This window comes from Sus scrofa, chromosome 1 (assembly GCF_054392235.1).
Source record: "Sus scrofa isolate SSC_HxYL_T2T_F1_AM1 chromosome 1, Sscrofa_HxYL_maternal_Yorkshire_Landrace_v2.0, whole genome shotgun sequence".
In the NCBI taxonomy this organism is placed as follows: Eukaryota; Metazoa; Chordata; class Mammalia; order Artiodactyla; family Suidae; genus Sus; species Sus scrofa.
This window is the reverse complement of record NC_139383.1, coordinates 132597670-132616308: the sequence shown is the minus strand read 5'-3', so window position 1 is coordinate 132616308 and position 18639 is coordinate 132597670. Positions and strand designations below refer to the sequence as shown.

At 40.3% G+C, this 18639-nt stretch overlaps 1 protein-coding gene across 2 annotated transcripts in view; it reads right to left on the bottom strand.

The window, feature by feature from the left end:
- Positions 1-18639, bottom strand: part of FBN1 (fibrillin 1) — a 258581-nt gene that overhangs the window by 80103 nt on the left and 159839 nt on the right. For both annotated transcript variants that reach the window (XM_085011361.1, NM_001001771.1), the window contains 13 exon segments: positions 16373-16426; positions 14674-14799; positions 12193-12318; positions 11244-11363; positions 10881-11018; positions 9964-10014; positions 7917-8042; positions 5987-6214; positions 3529-3654; positions 3283-3411; positions 1917-2042; positions 1688-1813; positions 193-315 (listed from right to left, as the gene is read on the bottom strand). In XM_085011361.1, coding sequence (XP_084867487.1) covers positions 193-315; positions 1688-1813; positions 1917-2042; positions 3283-3411; positions 3529-3654; positions 5987-6214; positions 7917-8042; positions 9964-10014; positions 10881-11018; positions 11244-11363; positions 12193-12318; positions 14674-14799; positions 16373-16426 — 1599 coding nt within the window.

Below are 18639 nucleotides of genomic sequence, written 5' to 3'. Positions count from 1 at the left end.
CAAAGACAATCTGAACCCCGCTTTATAGATGAGGGGCTGGATGCCAAGGATCTTAATTAAGAACACACAGCTAAAACATGGAAAAACAAAGATTTGAACCCAGGACTGTCTGACTCCAAATCCCAGCCCCTGAACCACTCTACATAGGGGCTTATTATTGAGAGAGTTCCCAGGAGGCCAAGACCTACTTACCAGTACAAGACCTCTGGTCAGGCATTAGTGCGAATCCCGGCTGACAGCTGCATTCATAGCTGCCTTCAGAGTTTGTGCAGAAGGTCTCACAGCCACCATTCATTATGCTGCATTCATCAATGTCTAAGAAAAAGCAAAATAATATCACTTTCCTCTGTGTTTGTGATGATGGTAGCTGTGTAAAGTTTGCAGGTATGCATGGGTTCAAAAAAACAAAACAAAATACAAAATTATAAAATCATCCTAGGGCAGCTGAAAGTCACTGCATCGTTTGGTTCCTTCAACAAATATTAACCATACACCTACCATGTGCTAGAGATGAGAATCTACTAGTGAATAAGATGGACACTCATAATGCTTATACTGCAGTCAGGGAGTTACATGAATGATTAATTATGCAATATATGGCATGCCATGTGCAATGTAGGAGAAGTGCTGGGTGCTGGGACATAGCTCAGTGATAACAGTGGGCATGCAGGTGACATTCCCTGGGGCACAGACTCCATTCCAAACTTGACACTCAGTTTGGCTGAGGTTCCAATCTTTTTCAAGGACCCGAATTGGAGTTCTGAATTGTCCTGGGACATGCTTCAGAAGAATCTGGGCTGATTTACGATTCTGGGTGGAAACCATGTAAGACTTGGCAGTTCCACATGGGGTCTACCCCCAAACAGGCAAAACCTGGCAGTTTCCACAAAGTTTCACTTTGACTTTGGGCACAATAAAGCCACAGGGCTTTCTGTGCCACTCTTCGCAGCACAACTAAACCTCCCAAGGGCCAGCCACAAAGCAAAATGCTTGTCCCACAAAACCCCACTTTAACACAGCCCCAGACCTGGCCTCTATTGCACTGTGAGCAATAGACATACTATGGTCTTGCTCCCAAGAATTATTCTTTGGAATCTTTGAGCTGCTCTAAAGCACTTGAGGGCAGGGATCACAGCTTCTGCTTTTTGTCCTTCTCTGGCACTCTCCAGGCTGTGTTGATTTCAGGTGGTTAGTAATCCCTTGCTGCTTTGCCTGGGTGTGCAGGTGGAGACAGAAAGCATGGGCTGCTACCGTTTCTCTAGTCAAAGCAGCACAGGTCAAATTATACTTGCTAGAGCTAAAACACTCCATAGCCTCCTTTGAACTGGTTCTTTTGATAGACAAGGGAGGTGAGAGCCAGAGATTGTGAGCCACCATGAGAAGAATTTCACTTCCAAGAAAGCAGGCATGATTAAGTAAAAGTAACTAGTGATGCAAACAGAAGTCAGAGAACACTGCTTGAGTGCTTTAGAAGAGACTAAAGACAACAAGGTCCTACAGCACAGCACAGGGAACTATATCCAATCTCTTGGGATTGAACGTGTTGGAAGAAAATATGAGAAGAAGAATGTTTATATATGTATGACTGGGTCACTTTTCTGTACAGCAAAAATTAAAAGAACATTGTAAATCAACTATACTTTAAAAAATTTTAAATAAAATAAGTAAAAGGAAACACAGAACTTACCAACACAGAACAGCCTGTCAGGGGTTGAGTGATAGCCGGGGTTGCAGGCACACTGATATTTCCCTATGAGGTTCACGCAGCGGCCATGGGGGCAGAGGTGGGCGCTCAGTTCACACTCATTGATGTCTGTTTAGAAAATAAGAAGAGTGAATAGTCAGCCATAAGCCTCTGACCCTAGCAGAGATGCAAGCCGAATGACTGACCACAGCGAAGCAGGCTTCCTACTTACCTATACACGCTGAGATGTTGGGAGACAGCTGGTGACCAGAAGGACATTCACAGCGATAACTTCCCTCGGTGTTTAGGCACACGCCTCCCCGGCACAGCAGGGGATCTCTCTGACACTCATCGATATCTGCAAAACGGAGAGGACCCCTGTTGAAGATGTGGGAGGCATCCTGCCCAGGCCCCCATGACCAGGCCAGTGCACCCACCGCCAGTTGCTGGAAGTCCTGGCTGCTGCTGGCTCATAGGCTCCCTTCTTGGAAAGAACTGCCATCCACCTCACTCTGACAAGGCTAGGCAGTGAGCGGTTACACCCCTCCTATGCTGGGGGCTGCCATGGCCAGTAACTGAACTGACCTGGGAGCATAAAATCTCAGCCTCCCTGCCTGGCGGTGGGAAAACTCTCTGGCACAATCACACTCCAAGGCCTCTATGGGGTCAGATTAAAACTAAAATGCAGCTGAACAACTGGCCTCTCTTCTTCCCCTGCCCTATGCTGTTTCCCTCACTTCCTTACAGGTTCCTCATAAGAGCACTCCCTCGAGGAAAAAAAAAAAAAAGGCCCTGTTTCAGGCTTGTTTCTTGGGAACCTGACTAATGCAACCACCTTTCCCCCATCCCACCTCACTTTACTGCCCTCTGCTTTATTGTGCTTCATAGTATTGTGGCTTTTTTTGTTGTTGTTGTTTGTTTGTTTGTTTTTTTCTTTTTAGGGCTGTACCCGCAGCATATGGAAGTTCCCAGGCTAGGGGTAAATCGGAGCTGTAGCCACCAACCTACACCATAGCCACAGCAACAGCAGATCCAAGCTGTATCTGTGACCTATACTGAAGCTTGCAGCAACGCCAGATCCTTAACCCACTGATTGAGGCCAGGGATCGAACCTGCATCCTCATGGATACCAGTTGGGTTCTTAACCCACTGAGCCACAACAGGAACTCCATAGTACTGTGTTTTTTACAAATTGAAAGTTTGTGGCAACCCTGCATCGAGCAAGTATATTGGCACCATTTGTCCAAAAGCATTTAATGCAACCATCTGAATCAATCTCCTTTTTCAGAAATGATGAACAGAAACCCTATAATGTGGCCCCTAATAGAGCTTATATCTGGTTCTCTCTTTCTTGGGGTTTCTATTCCAGGTGTTAAATTCACTTCTCAGGGACCCATACCCGGTGTCTGAGGCCACCCACCACCGACAGCATGCATCCCCTCATTCCTTCCACATGTCAGTCTCTCTCTGCAACTGACCAATTGCTGACTCACTGGTCAGGAGACCAGGGCTTTAGGGGAGCAGGAAGAACTGGGAACACAGGAGATGAGTCACCAAAGCTTCTTAGAATTTGTATGATCAAAGGCTCACCCACTTACCCATGCAGTTCTTCATCATCATGAATCCACTTTCATAGCCTTCATCACACTTGCATTCGAAGTCCCCAGGGGTGTTCACACACTGGCCTCGGCCACAGAGGTCAGGAGAAATGCGGCATTCATCAATATCTGCACAGGAGCAGCAAGGGCAGCAAATGAGCAGCAGGAACGCTTTCCTTCTTGAGGCAGTGGGTTAAAGGCGAGGTGTCCCAGGGGATGTCCCTCTGGGCTAAGCCCCTTACTGACCTGTACAGTTCCTTTCTTCAGAGTCCAGAGCAAAGCCACTGTCACATCTGCACTTGAAGCTGCCGATAGTGTTCCTGCACTTGCCGTGGGTACAGAGGTTGGGGATCATCTTGCACTCGTTGATGTCTTCAACAAAAATTGAATGTGGGAAAAGTCCATCAGTGATCAGTGAGGAGGGCTCAACACCCCATTCTAAACCCAGGAATTAGAGGATCTTGATTTAAGGTCTTGGTCATACTCAGTTTTAAAGATATGTGATGATCCGTGAGAAATAGGATTCCGTAAACAGTTCTAGACTTTTAAAAGTCTACATTTTAGAAAGGCGTATTAAAGAAGTAAAGAGTGTGTTTACTTGGACTTCTAAAGCCCAGGGCACTACCTTATACACACTAAACACTGAAGTAATTGCTTGTAAGAATAAAAATTCTAAACCATTAGCTTCTGTATCTAAAGCATGTAGAAGATTTTTAAATAGATTGCCTCAGAGCAACCAATTGAGTATGTAGTGGAATGAGATATTCATTTATGCTTTTTTACACCTAAAATTTAGATTAAAGGAAATGCCATTCATAATTTAAATCATTTACAAATGATGTATACTATTTAATTTTTTTCTAAAAAATATACACTAATTTAACATAGTATCTCAAATAATATGCATATATTATATATGATTGAGTTCCCTTTAGAGGGGCCTTTCTATCCTTTTTTTTTTTTTTTTTTTTTTTTTTTAAGGACTGCACCTGAGGCATGTGGAGGCTCCCAGGCTAGGGGTCATATCAGAGCTGTAGTCACAGCCACAGCAATGCCAGGTGAGCCACATCTGAAACCTACACTACAGCTCAAGGCAACACTGGATCCTTAACCCACTGAGCATGGCCAGAATCGAACCCGCAACCTCATGGTTTCTAGTCGGATTCATTTCCACTGAGCCACGACGGGAGCCACTCAAGAGATATAAGTTCATTTCTACCAAGTGTCATGAGAGACGTTAAATCTCAAGACCATCCAGACCTTCTGTGGCAATGGAATGCCACAGCCTTTAAAAGCAAATCATTCATGTTCCTTTGCATTTACTTAAGAGACATTTCAGAGGGCTGTCTAGAAACTGTCTCTCCAGACAGTACAATTATATTCTCAGGACTTCTTGAACCAGATGCTCAGTAGAGAAAAAAAAAAAAAAAAAACTCCACACTTTTAAATGTAAGGATATTTCAACAATCCCACTCTTGGGCATCTATCCAGAGAAAATCATGACTTAAAAAGATACATGCACTCCAATGTTCACTGAAGTACTATGTAACAGCCAAGACATGGAAACAACCTAAATGTCCATTGACAGGGGAGTAGATAAAGAAGATACACAATGGAATATTACTCAGCCATTAAAAGGAAAGAAATAATGACGTTTGAAGCAACATGGATGGACTTAGAAATTATCATGCTAAGTAAGGTCAGTCAGACAGCAAGATACCAACATCATATGCTATCACTTACATGTGGAATCTAAAAAAAGGACACAATGAACTTCTTTGCAGAACAGATAATGACTCATAGACTTTGAAAAACTTATGGTTTTCAAATAAAACAGGTTGTGGTGTGGGGGGATGCACTGGGGGTTTGGGATGGAAATGCTGTAATTGGGCTGTGATGATCATTGTACAGCTATAAATGTAATAACGTTCATTGAGTAATTAAAAAAATAAATATAAGGATATTTATATACTCATTTCCCATTTTTATATATTCATTTAGGTATGAAGTATGATAACTAGGTCCAGACACAATAGGTAACCACCACAAAACTCTATACTGGGAACATAGGCTGGGCCTCCCTGAAGAGTTGGAATTCTGAGTAGCCAATTATGATTTTTCCATATGCTAAAGTAAGCAAGTTCTGTATCCTTGTGCACAAAAAGTTAACTCAATTTTTATATTAACTCTATGATGTCTTACTTTTTATAAGGGTTTTATATTATAGCATAAGAAAATAAAATTTGGAATGCCATAAGTCATGGGAATGTATTTGCTACAGGAATGATTTCACTGTATTTGGACAAAGAGTATCTGTCACTGGGTCTCTCTCACCATATTCTATACTCAGGTTGACCACAGTGTCACAGAGGCTTCAACTTAGCACATAAAGGGCTCTAGCAGATGGCATACAAATTTCCCAAGACCTTTCTTTGGCTTATGCTTAGCTGTAGGGTAGTATTAAAATCTACTTTAATGCTTAATCATGACTCGATGGGACAGGCAAGTGACCTCAAAAAGTCCTGAGAGGTTGAGAAAGAAAATCTGTGACAGATATAAAATTCAGACCAAGGAACGAATACCGAGATGATCCCAATGGCCACATTGGTGACATGCGCTAATTCTGTCAGTAGACCTCAGGGCTCAGGAAAATGCATGCTGCGGATCTCAAAGAAGAGCAATCAACCACTGGGAACCACTGTACCTTTGAAGAAGGGTTTCCCATTGGTAATTTCTTTTGTGGCAAATCCAGGTCCTCTGGGACAGAGCTCCTCGTACTCGGGTGTGTTCCTTGGGGGACACTCCTCACACTCCTCAGTTCCCCAGGCCGCTCCCACAGAGCAGCAGCAGGCATCCATGCGGTGGCGGCCAACCACGGGTAGGGTGCACTCCTCATCCTCATACCTCAGGAAGCAGGTTTCCAGGCGTATATCTGCCCGAGGGAATGGAAGGCGAATGAGGAGAGCTATTTTGTATATGCTGCTGCAAAGAGCCAACATTGTCTTAGGCACAGTGCTGTATACATACATATAACTGTACAGACTGAAATAAATTTTTTTTCCCCTCAAATGAACCTAGGCTGTATTCACACTTAATAAAGGCTCTTCTCTGGCAGCTAAGATTTGTTTGCAAATCTGCTATTGTGGAAAGTATCCTTTCAACTCAAGGCAGTTTCTGAGAATTTTATAGAAGAAGCAGTGTGTTGAGAAATCCTACTCTTTTGGAGATGTTTTCTCCCTGCTTATTAGCAACACATGCACTCCACCATGTCTTGACATCTCTCTAGCTGAAAGCAAACTGCCATCTTTACTGCTGGAGAACATCTCAGCTAGCTCCAGCAGCTTTTTCTCAGATCCACTTCATTTTTGGAGAGGTGGAATGGTAAACGCTGAAATAAGGACCGCCCTATTTACAGTTAAAGAGGAAAAACAGCACAGAAAAGGCATTCACTCCTATTCCAGTATTTCTTTCACCTCGCCATGTACTTATGTACATAGTCTCTGGGAGCCTGTGCCTCCTTTAATATTACAAAGCTTCTGAAACCATCTGAGCAACTTCACGTTCAAGTTGCCTATATTAAGACGGGTAATTTCAAAATGAACCCTACACACAACATGGAAGCATCTTCCAACTGAAGAACCTGGAACAAGGTTCTCATTAAATGCTGATTCTTCCTAAGCAAAGCTAATACTCAGAGTGGGATTAACTAGCATCCATAGTTATGAAAAGACTCTAGCCTCTGAATTACAGCTCTTCTATTCTGTACATTATACATTATACACCATAAAGTTTTATGTTTCAAGGCTGATTAGTTCTAATGCATACAGGATCCAAATCATTTAACCACATGCCACTCTTTCAGCCATCTACAGTGATCCTTCATTGAGGATGCTCTTCAGAGTCATAGGGTTTCAGACACACAATGTGGCCGAGTATCACTTCCAGGTCATGGACTCAGAAGCCAGGGATCCAAAGGACAAATTCCTGGCAGGCAGATGCCATAGTAGTAATATTAGAATAAGCCCAAGACCCCAAAAGCATGACTGTGGGACCTCAAACCTGCTGCCCCTATGAGTCCACAGGGCAGCTTTCTACAAACTCAGGGCTTGGGGTTCAGGCTCTTCCACATCATCTTCACTTGGGTTCTAGCAGTTTTCATGGAGAATCTCACCATGACTGGTATTGATGACAACCCTCAAGAGTTTCCTACAAAGACTTGTCCTTCTGGCTAAGGGCAGGCCTGCCTGGCAGGCAAAGGCTATAGTTTTCAACTAAGCAAACATGTTCCCCTCACCAATCATCTAGTATCCTATGCCCATTTCATATGGGGGCAGATTTAAGAGCTCTAGAATAATAAATGTGATGGCAGTGATTTATGGAAGAGCCATGTATCAATAAAGAACTAAAGATTCTCTTCGCTGACATGTTCTCTACTTTTTAAAATAAAGAATAAACAAAGACCTTAGTCAGGAAGGCTACTGGTCAACAAAACCACCATGAATCCTAATAGACATGCTGAATTTGGGATGAGTGTGTCTGTACTTGGAACCAAATATTTGGCTCTCTCTTGTTTACTGAGTTTCCAATAATCGCTAAGAAATGTTCATTACAAAAGTAATGAACTCAGCATTTACCCAGGCAGATCCTTCCTGTGGCATCCAGGGTCATCCCGTTGGGACACTGACACTTAAATGATCCCTTAGAGTTAACACATAAGCCATTTTTGCACACTCCTGGGAACACTTCACATTCGTCTATATCTATGAAGAAGAAAAAAGCATGAAGTTAGCATATGGTATCACATAATTCCACTTGATTCCACTTATGGAATCATGTTATTCTCACACCTAAAATGGCCTTTTTTTTTTTTTTTTTTTTTTTTTTTTGTCTTTTTTAGGGCCAAACCCACGGCATATGGAGGTTCCCAGGCTAGGGGTCTAATTGGAGCTGCTGCTGCCAACCTACACCACAGCCACAGCAACACAGAATCCGAGCTGCGTCTGTGACCTACACCACAGCTCACAGCAACACCGGATCCTTAACCCAATAAGCGAGGCCAGGGATCAAATCCACAACCTCATTGTTCCTAGTCAGATTCATTTCTGCTGCATCACATGGGAACTCCTGAAACGGCCATTTTCATCCTAAGTTTACAAAACTGGTTTGTCTCCAAATAATTCATGTAGAATTTCTGGGATGTTTGAAAAGCAACCAGACTGAGCCCACCTAATACCACAGATGTAAGGGTTTCTCCATCAGTCTCAGGGAGTAATTTTTGAGTTGTAAAGACAGGGAGCTAGTGAGAGTTCTTGGGGACAGATCTGGGTACTGTAAATATCTCAGGTAAGGCTCCCAGGGGCCATATAATTAGCTTCATGAGACCAGATGTCTGGAAGTAAGTAGAGAAACAGAAACCTGGTCTTTCAAACTAGCTAATTTTTTCTTTGCTAGTCTGCTAGCAAAGAACACATAGTTTGAAGGGGAGCATAAAAAAAATCCACCATTGGGATTATGTGGGGCTAGTCAAAAGAGTCTCCTTTGAGAAGGACTGAGAAGTCCCAAGAAAGTGTATCCCATTCTAACTCAGCAATGGTCTCAGGCTATTCTGTCAAAGTCTTGGTGGTCCCAGCTTGAGTTGGGGAGAGGTCAGAGATGCTCATATTCATTCATTCATCATTCATTGCATCTGCCCCAAACGTCCTAGTCCTTCCCAGTTTGCTTAACAGAAGCATGATATTCTCCATGCTTTTTTGGGGAAAAATATTCACCATCAAGTTAACCCAAAGAAAGGCACTTACTTGCAATGCCAAAAAAAAGGAGCATTCATCAAGAAACTCACACACACAGTGTCTGTATTGAGAAGAAATAACTTTTCAAGCTAGGGATGCTGGAAAAAAATATTCTAAATCTTTCCTTATAAGAGAAATAAATAGGGAGGGGGAAATTTACCTTTTTTGGGTTGTTTTGTTTTGTCCTGGCCACTTGTATACTAAAATGTGCTGCTGAGGTCAGATAAGTTATTAAGAGTGGGTCTGGACCAGAAAAAGGCCAAAGGATTCAGTCATCATTTGGAAAGCAAGACCTTGGGTGGGGGTTGTAGTGTTCCTCTTTATTTTAGCAGGGAAGAAAAGTTCATTTCATTCCACATATGGGACTAATTGCTGTTTTTAAAATTTTTCAGCTGCTGTGTCATGTCAGGTTGTGTTAGTCACCCTGACCTATGTCTATCTGGGACTCCATGAGAAAAAAATCACAGGCAAATGGAGAGAATCCACATAGACTTTCAAAGAAGAGGCAACAGAGTGTATCTTTCTCATCATCCATGACCATGAAACAAACAACAACAGCAAACCAAGATGAACCAAAAAAATGCAAATTTTATAGCCTCATTAAAAACTTGCCTTTTTTTCTATTCCTCATAGGCAGAATTTTCAAAGTACAGTCATTCAAAACTATGGTCAACCTAAAGCATTTTCAGCCACCCTGCCCTTTGGCCATAATGATCTGGCAATAGAACATATACTTGTGAAATTCACATCTGTTGTGTTTGGTGGGTCTCATTATTTTTTTCCCTGCTGCATTTTTCTCACTGGAAAGTTACATGACAGCTTTATCCAGTCCACGTTAACACAAGCATTCTTTGTGCACACAGAAATTTATGGTTTATAAATAATCAAATACCTTCACACTGTGTTCCTTTAATTCTTGAATAGCCTTTACCACATATGGGATCTGTACAAAAACAAACAAACAAACAAAAATAAAAAGCCAAAAACAAATTTGAGATAATAATATCCAGATTTTGTACAACATGGTATAAGAAATGCAAAAGAATTCATATAGCATGAATTTGATTTTATTACTATGAATAAATCTGAGACAAAGCGTTTCTGATATTGCATAGGTAAAGAAAAAGAATGAAATGCCTCCTTGACTAAAGCTCAGTTCATCTGAGATATCCTAAAAGACCCAAAGCTATCCTAAAGATCAAGCTAAGGAGATGACTAAGAAGGAAAGTGACTCAATTTCTCCCCTACCATTAGCCCTAAGATCCAAATCACACTATAGGATTACTCTAACATGAATGTGGAAAACAAAGTCTAGAGCTGAAAGATCTCATGCCATGCAGCATTCACACTACATAAATCCACACATTTATATATCCGGAACATCAAATCCACAAAATCACCAGCAAAGCACTCAAACCTAAGCTCTGCAACAACTTTAGTTTGGTCATGAACACTGGCTCCTTTATATCCATCATTTTGGGGGGAAGAAAATCTGTACCTGTAAAAAGCTCAGGACCCCTAATCATGAGGTTCTTGAGAGAGCCAATAGGAAATGCTGCTAGGAAATCTACACCAGATAATCATGTTACAGTGTGGTGTTAGAAAACACTAAATTAATCAAATCACATAAAATCATTATCCTTGTCACTTCTTTTAGTTTCTTTCCCAGTAATATGTTTTATTGAGGTCATCAGAATGAAATCTAAAATTCCCAAGTAAACCTAAACGAACAAAGTTCTGGGCTTCCCCTTTCTAAGCAAAGTGTCCACTGGGATGGGTATAGGAGGCCTCTGCACCCACTTCTCTTACCGACTTGGCATGGGGTGCATGGGCTCCCCCAGGCAGCACCGAGGGAGGAACAGCACTGGGACTTTAATGTGGCTCCATTGATGTTGATCTCACATCTTCCATCAATGATAGTCTGCCAGCAAGTGCCCTTGATGGTTTCTGCAGGGGCGGTGGGGAGGAGATGATATTTAATATACTCCTTATAGAATGCATATCAAAAATTCAAACGTGCATTGGAATCACAGCAAGAATAGCATCATGAAACAAGGGATAAGGATCATTCAAAAATGTATTCTTCCATATGGTAATTCTTTTGCAATAAAAGAAGACATTAAATACAACACCATTGATAAACAGGAAAATCATTCTCAGAAAGATAAATACCTATGCAAATGGTTTTTGTTGGATCCAAAGTACTTTCAGAAGAACATTCACAAATAAAAGAGCCTGGGCTGTTCTTGCAGACCCCATTAATGCAAGGACTTGATTCACATTCATCGATGTCTGAAACAAAAACAGGTCTACATTACTGCTAAAAACTAGTCTTGGGCACGAAGACACATGTAAACTTTGGCCTCAATTGCTACCATATATTCTTCATTAAATAGTAAAGCTGACCTTGACAGATTTTTTTGCTAGACTGAATGAAATGCCAGAAATAATAATTGAGCACATCTCTATATTCAGCACATGGCTGAATCTTTTATATAAGATTTTTATAATATATATATAATATATATATAAAATGATTTTTTTCCATTATAGCTGATTTACAGTGTTTTGTCAATTTTCTACTGTACAGCAAGGTGACCCAGTCACATGTACATGTACACATTCTTTCTTCTCACATTATCATGCTCCATCATAAGTGACTAGATATAGTTCCCAGTGCTATACAGCAGGATCTCATTGCTTATCCATTCCAAAGGCAATAGTTTGGATCTATTAACGCCAAATTCCCAGTCTATCTTTTTATTCAGAAAATCTGGAGCAAATGTCAGTGTGATTTCTGAATTACTAACTCAAACAGCATATATCTAATATTTTCTTCATATATTAAATGATGGCAAATAAAATGTCAACTGCAAGCAAATATGAAATGAATACTTTTAAATGGCATTTTAATGCAAAATAAATGGCAAAGAAAATGCCAATTGCAGGTAGGTACCATCAGTAGTTTACAAAGTACACACAACTGTCATTTAGGACCACAGGATCTCCAACTTAGTGACACAGTTGTCTAAAACAGAAGCAATTCTAATTTATCTTCATGGTTTTCCAATGGCATTCGAAAGGCAGCAAAGTATGTGGTGTAAGAACAAAAATACCTTACCTTCACAGGTTTTTAGGTCAGGTTTGTATATAAATCCCTTGGGGCAGGTACAGACAAAACTTCCAGGAGTATTTCTACATTGTCCATTGTCACAAAGTAGACTATTCAGTACACATTCATTAATATCTGGAAAACCAAAAAACATAAACTTTTAAAAGATCCCACCCTTTGCATGCAGTTTCTTTGAATTTTTGGGTTAAGTTTTAAAGGCTATAATGACATGATTAATTCAAAGAAAGAAGCAAAAATCCCTGTATTGATGGTTTTTGCCAAAATTACCTTTTTTAGGAAAATAGAGGCTTGATCTGATGATCTACACTAGGTATCTACAAAGTCTAAATCACCAGGCATTATTTAGTTCACGTCTTTCTTTAGCCAGAATAAAACCTAAAATTTCTGGAAATCATTGATATTTATATAATTGTTTCATTGTGCCAGAATTAAAAGCACTAATCTTATTGGATTAAGGAACTAAATAAATATTTTAAAAGTATAGTCCCTCTTTGATATGTGTTAGTTCTAGGATAAATGCTTCTTCTTTAAAAAAATTTAAAGGGTCTCCAGTTAAGGTTATAAAGTATGAAGCAATCTGTAGAGTTTATAATTGCCATGAGGAATCTGGACTTAAGATTCAGAGAGCTGAGGAAAACTCCTTGCTTTCAGATGAATAGGCCCATGTGATGCAAAATCAAGGTTTTTATATGATTAATTAGATAATTTAGGAAGTGTAGAACTTAAACAGTTTGTTACCCCTCTTTGAGCTAAACTACATCACACAGTCCACTAAGTACACTACACATTGACAAGGAACTTTTTTACACATTGAGAAATTCTGCTTAGATTATAATTTGACAAGCTAGTGGCCTTGACATAGAGAATACACAAATTCAGCACTGGAGTGCTGCATGGGTTCACAGCAGTAAATATACTTAAATCGGCTACAATGGTCCCTTGGTATTGTCAGGGGATTGGTCCCAGGACCCCCAAGGATGCCAATTCCTTGGATGCTCAAGTCCCTTATATAAAATGGCATGGTATTTGCATATAATCAATACATATCCTCTCATATACTTTAAATCATCTCTAGATTACCTAAAATATCTAACAGGCTGGGTGAATAGCTGATGGTGAAGAGAAAATTTAAGTTTTCCTTTTGGGGACTTTCCAGTTTTTGTTTTTGTTTTTCAAATATTTTCGGTCCGAGGTTGGTTGAACCCATGAATGCCAAACTTGCAGACATGGAGGACTGTGTTTATTAAATACTTAAAATATGAGAAGATCAAGACTAAAGTTATGTTCTTGTCTGAGCAAATAGCATACTGAGAATTCTGTCAAAATCATATAAGGAATGCTAACACTTCCCCAAAGGGTCAATATGGCATTTCTTAAATGTTGATGATGTCAGAAGAATCTGGAACCTTACACAACTGAAGATTAAGATATGAAATAGCCAGTCCGGGGAACTCTGTGTGGGAAGTGGCTGGAGTGGCTCTTTGAGTCCTAACTTCACACCTCTGACCATTATCTGAAATATGAGCAAACTTCTGACCTGAGGATAATAGGTCTGACTTTGGAGTATATATGAAAGCACTACAGGCGGAATTGCTACTGCCTCCAAACTCTCTCTTTGGCTTCCCATGAGGTGATTTTTGGATGAAACGAAAACATGTCTGTGTCTTTCTGGCCTTCCCAAAGAAAGAGAGGCTCTGGAAAAACGAAAAAAATACAACTTTTTTCTTTTTCTTTTTCTTTTTTTTTTAGTTGAGTTTAGTTTGAAAGTACCATGGGTACTCAAATAACAAATGTACCTCCAAAAATGAAGATGTGAAAGAGTAAGAATTCATTTTTCAGAATTCAATGTAGACCAGAAAGAAGGACGGGCTGGGTTTGGGCCAGACGTAAAAATTAAATAGAGAGAAAGAAACCTGTAGTCAAAAGAAGAGGGTTTTGGTGGTAAGTTTCTATCCTCTGTTTTCTTAGGTAGTTGTTTAGCCTGAAATCAGGGTGAAAGCTAATTTAAATGGGGGCAGAGATGATGCTTTGACTTACCGTGGATTCTTTTTGTGTGAGTGTGCCACATATTAAGAAAGAAAGGAGGTGAAAATATTCAAAGCAAGGTCGCTGCTTTTTCGAAAATAATTCCTACATCTATTTTGCCCACAATGACAATTAGCAGCTGCCCTAATAATAAAGACATCTAATAGGTACAGCTCTCCACTTCAACCTGCAAAATTACAGAAATGTATGCTGAATGAAAGAGACAGGTGCCACATCCCATCTTCTAAGTGTTTAAACAAAAAGATATAAATTCTCAGAGTTCAGCAATGTAAATTTTTGTTAAGACATGTGTATCATGCTGCCACCCAAAATATAGAGCATCCATCTGTCCATCCTTTAAGTTAAGAGCAGTTTCCTCCAAAGCCACAAGAGAAAGAATGCATGATGCATGAAATGTCTTAGAGAACAGATGAGACTTCTTACCGACACAATTTTTTCCAGTTGAATCCACTTCATAGCCTGAATTGCATATACATTTGTAGGTCCCACGAAGATTTTCACAAATTCCATTTGGGCAGATATCAGGATCTAATGCACATTCGTTTATATCTGCACCACAAAAGAGTTCAAAATCAATAACATTTTAAACTAAAAATCACATGAACTATCAAAAAATAACATGACAATAAAAATTAGGACCCAAGAGCCTCATGAAAATTAAGTTTCTCTTTGATGGGAAAGCTTGATTCCTTTTCTTACTACAAGATATAATGAGTCATATCTTCCTTCCACCAGTCCCTGAGAGGAACTTGGCATCTGAGAACTACAAGATTACCCATCCTTAATCAAGAGGAGAAGCTCTGAACTTTTTGTCTAACCCCTGGACTTCTCATCTTTCCATCTCGATGGTGGAAAGCTGTATCAAATACAGAGCCCATGTTCCTACAACTGGTCTCCTCTCCATCAGTCCATCCCTCGTCAATCAACTGTCTACTGCAGGCAAACGTAATATCCTAAAACAAGGCAACTGTGTCATTCTCATGGTTCAGACTTTCCTAGGTTCAATAATACTCTTAAGATTAAATTAAAATATGAACTCTGTTTATTTGCTTGAAATCTCTTACTCTGCCAGGAACATATAATGCCCTCTTCACTCTGTCAGAAATGTCTGGAGCAAGCCTTCTCATAGGTTCAAGGCCTGCTCAAACACCACCTGCTCTGGAAGAACCTCTGCTACCCTGGCCACATGAGGCTGGGTCCTCCCTCTTCTGTGTGCTCAAGAGTGATGCAGAGTGACAATCAGTGGGTGGCTGGTCTTCAATCTTGTTGCCAGACTCTTCTATAAATTAGGGTTCACCTCTTCTTTTCTTCCCCAGGTCCCTAACACAACTTTAAATAATTTTTCCCACAAACTCCTTATTCATTAGACATTTCCTACTTCTCCTTTCTTCTCCTCCAAATATCCACCCCACCCCTTCTTTATCCACACATGATGATGAAAATCAATCAAGTGAATGAAGTGACAATCAGTTCCAGCCTATTTTTTTCAGAACTACTCTTGCATCAAATCATTTAGTTTTATATTAATAAAATAATCCCTTTCTCTTTCTTGTCACCTATTTTTACATTTGTTCCAATGTTCCCCTTTAATTTTAATTTCTTTTATGGCACTGATATTTCTCTAGTTCTAACTTAAACATTTCATTTTCTTTCAACTCTGTTATCACCGCCCACTACAAAACACAAGATAGCTCCCCACTGCCACATGATAATGACTGAGCACCTGAGAGTTAAGAAAGCATACAAAACGTTCATAGGTGACAGTCTGATTGCTCTCATAACCCTGAACTGTACTTGACAGCAGTAGATCCAAAGGAGGGTTAGGCTGCCACTTCTCATGAATGAGCAACCACAGCTGCTATATCCTGTCTACATCAACTACCCTGGGAGAACACCCAACCCTTGAGTCCAAGCCCCACAGTCGCACCCAGCAATCCCAGGACCCATTGTGCCATAGCTGCTCTGCCCCTGGGGGTTTCTTTGTCCCAGATACCTCATGCAGTGATGGCCACAGAAGGGGTCATAACAGACTAGTGTAAAGGGACCAAGCGGAAACCCATAGGAAGGCCCAGTGCTGCCTCTGGACATGCTTAAGGCAATAAATTTCAAAAGAAGTCCTTACCGCTGCCTGCTGACGTCATTCCTGGCCCACTGCTGCAGAGTGCCTGATACTCCGCTGCAATAAATTAACAGATAGTAAATGATTCCCTTGTTTGCAGAACAGGTCGATCCTGCTCTTGGCTTTGCACACATCATTTCCTCCAAAGTGAGTGGAACTGAAATAAAGTGGTAATGGGAAAGGAGGCATCTCCCGGGGGTCACACCAGGCTCCCATTTTAAAGGCTCCTCAGTCACCGTGGAAAACGACTTATAAGGATACAGACAAGTTACAGCAATTCCTTGTGCAAAGCACTTTCGGAAGAGGTGTTTTTCCTATGACTTGATTTTGTTCACCAGGGAACACTTTACACTTAGAGTGAAATGTGCCTGTTAAAATGTGGTTTCTTAACTGTTAATAAAATTTTCTCCCATCATCTTGGGAATAACTTTTTTTCTTTGTTCTGAGCTTTTTTTTTTCCTGGTACAACCAAGTTCTTAACATTTTCTCATTTCTCTCTGCAAATTCTCTATCTTCCCCTCACAGGAAAAATAGAGTGTCTATACTTCCATTTATAAGTACTTTTAAAGTTACTCTTCACCAGGATACTAGATGCATTCTATATGATAAATCCATGGGGAAAGTACTGCATAATATTAAAATTGGATCCTATTGAAGAAATTAAGGTATATAGAATACGTTCCCAAATTTGTGATAGAATCAGATTTTTATTTCTTAAAATTGACACAATATTTTATAAACACTTCCAATAATATTTAGATGAACCTAAGAGTGAAAGATGAGAATGGAAAACTAATAGGAATCACACTTATTCCAAGGAAAGTAAGTTTCTCTTAGTTGTCCATGGTTTCTGGCAACTACAGAGCCTCAGGGCAAATGCAGATCATTTGTCCTTAAGCACCAGGAGAACTCAACATTAGTGATGGGCCTTTTTTTCCAGTACCTTGGTGCTGAAGCAAATGGTTCCTATACTTCCCCATGCTAGCACATTGCTTTTCTGGTGACAGGGCATGCAAATGAGCTATACAGATGAAAAAAAAATGAAGGGTGACTCCTTCAGAGCCTCTGGCGTCCAGCAAATGTTAAATTTGAGAAAAGTGGTAAAATCTCTTAATTTTTAAATCATCTGAAAAGGAACCAAAAAAGTATCGAAGGGGAAGGTGGCTGCCACTGTGTTTGAAAGCCAGGGGCCAAGGGCAAAAAGATATACATCCCCTTTACTCTTTCATGTCAGCAATTAATTAAAACACTCATGAAATAGTGTTAAATAATAAGCAGGAAAAATACAATCATGCCAGTTTTGCCCAAAGCAGTTTTATAATTAGTGCTAAATTAGCTGATACTTGGCCTAAATGGAAGTAAATTACTATCATTGTTCCTTTCCATGTGGGCAGGATCTGGTGCTAGACTAGATTTTGTAGTGAATTCAGATCAGCACGGGTTTAAATGCTGATAACAAAGCTCATTGCTAGGGGTCCTGACAGCAAAGCCCTTTCCCTCTTCTAGTTCTCTCTTCTATAAATTGTAGAAAATGATACCCAACTCACATGGCAGTTCCATGGGTTTACTGAGAGAACATTTAAAGAACCCAGCACAACTCAAGCACTTAATAAATGGTAAGCATTGCTGAGCTAGCTCAGTGTTGCGCCCAAGAGATGTTACAATCTGGATGGAAGAGGAAATTCCCAACCATAACTCTTCTGTGGGTTTAACTGACCAATTTCTCATAGCCAGCAAGATGTGTCTTCATATATAGCTTATTTGACTTCCAGAGCACAGAGATGAGCTTTAGATGTTGAGTGGTTACAATTTCTCATTAAATCAACTTAAGATGTTCCTTTTGGATATTTCCAGTACCTTTTAAAATCCCCCTTCCCTTCTGAAATAGGGATCCTCCATTTCAATCGTTCATTATTAGGCATTTTCATCTACCAAAGAGTTGGAGAAACCATACTGAATGAAACCACTTCCACATGTGGACCTCTTTTGTATAGATTCACTCAAATATAAAACAAGCCAGTGGAACTGAGCTTCAAATTTAATTCTCCTAAAGGGAACCCTCCTGCACTGTTGGTGGGAATGCAATGTGGTACAACCACCATGGAGATCAGTATGGAGATACCTTAGAAATCTATACATAGAACTACCATATGACCCAGCAATCCCACTCTTGGGCATACATCCAGACAAAACTTTCCTTAAAAAAGACACATGCCCCCAAGTGTTCATTGCAGCTCTATTCACAATAGCCAAGACATGGAAACAACCCA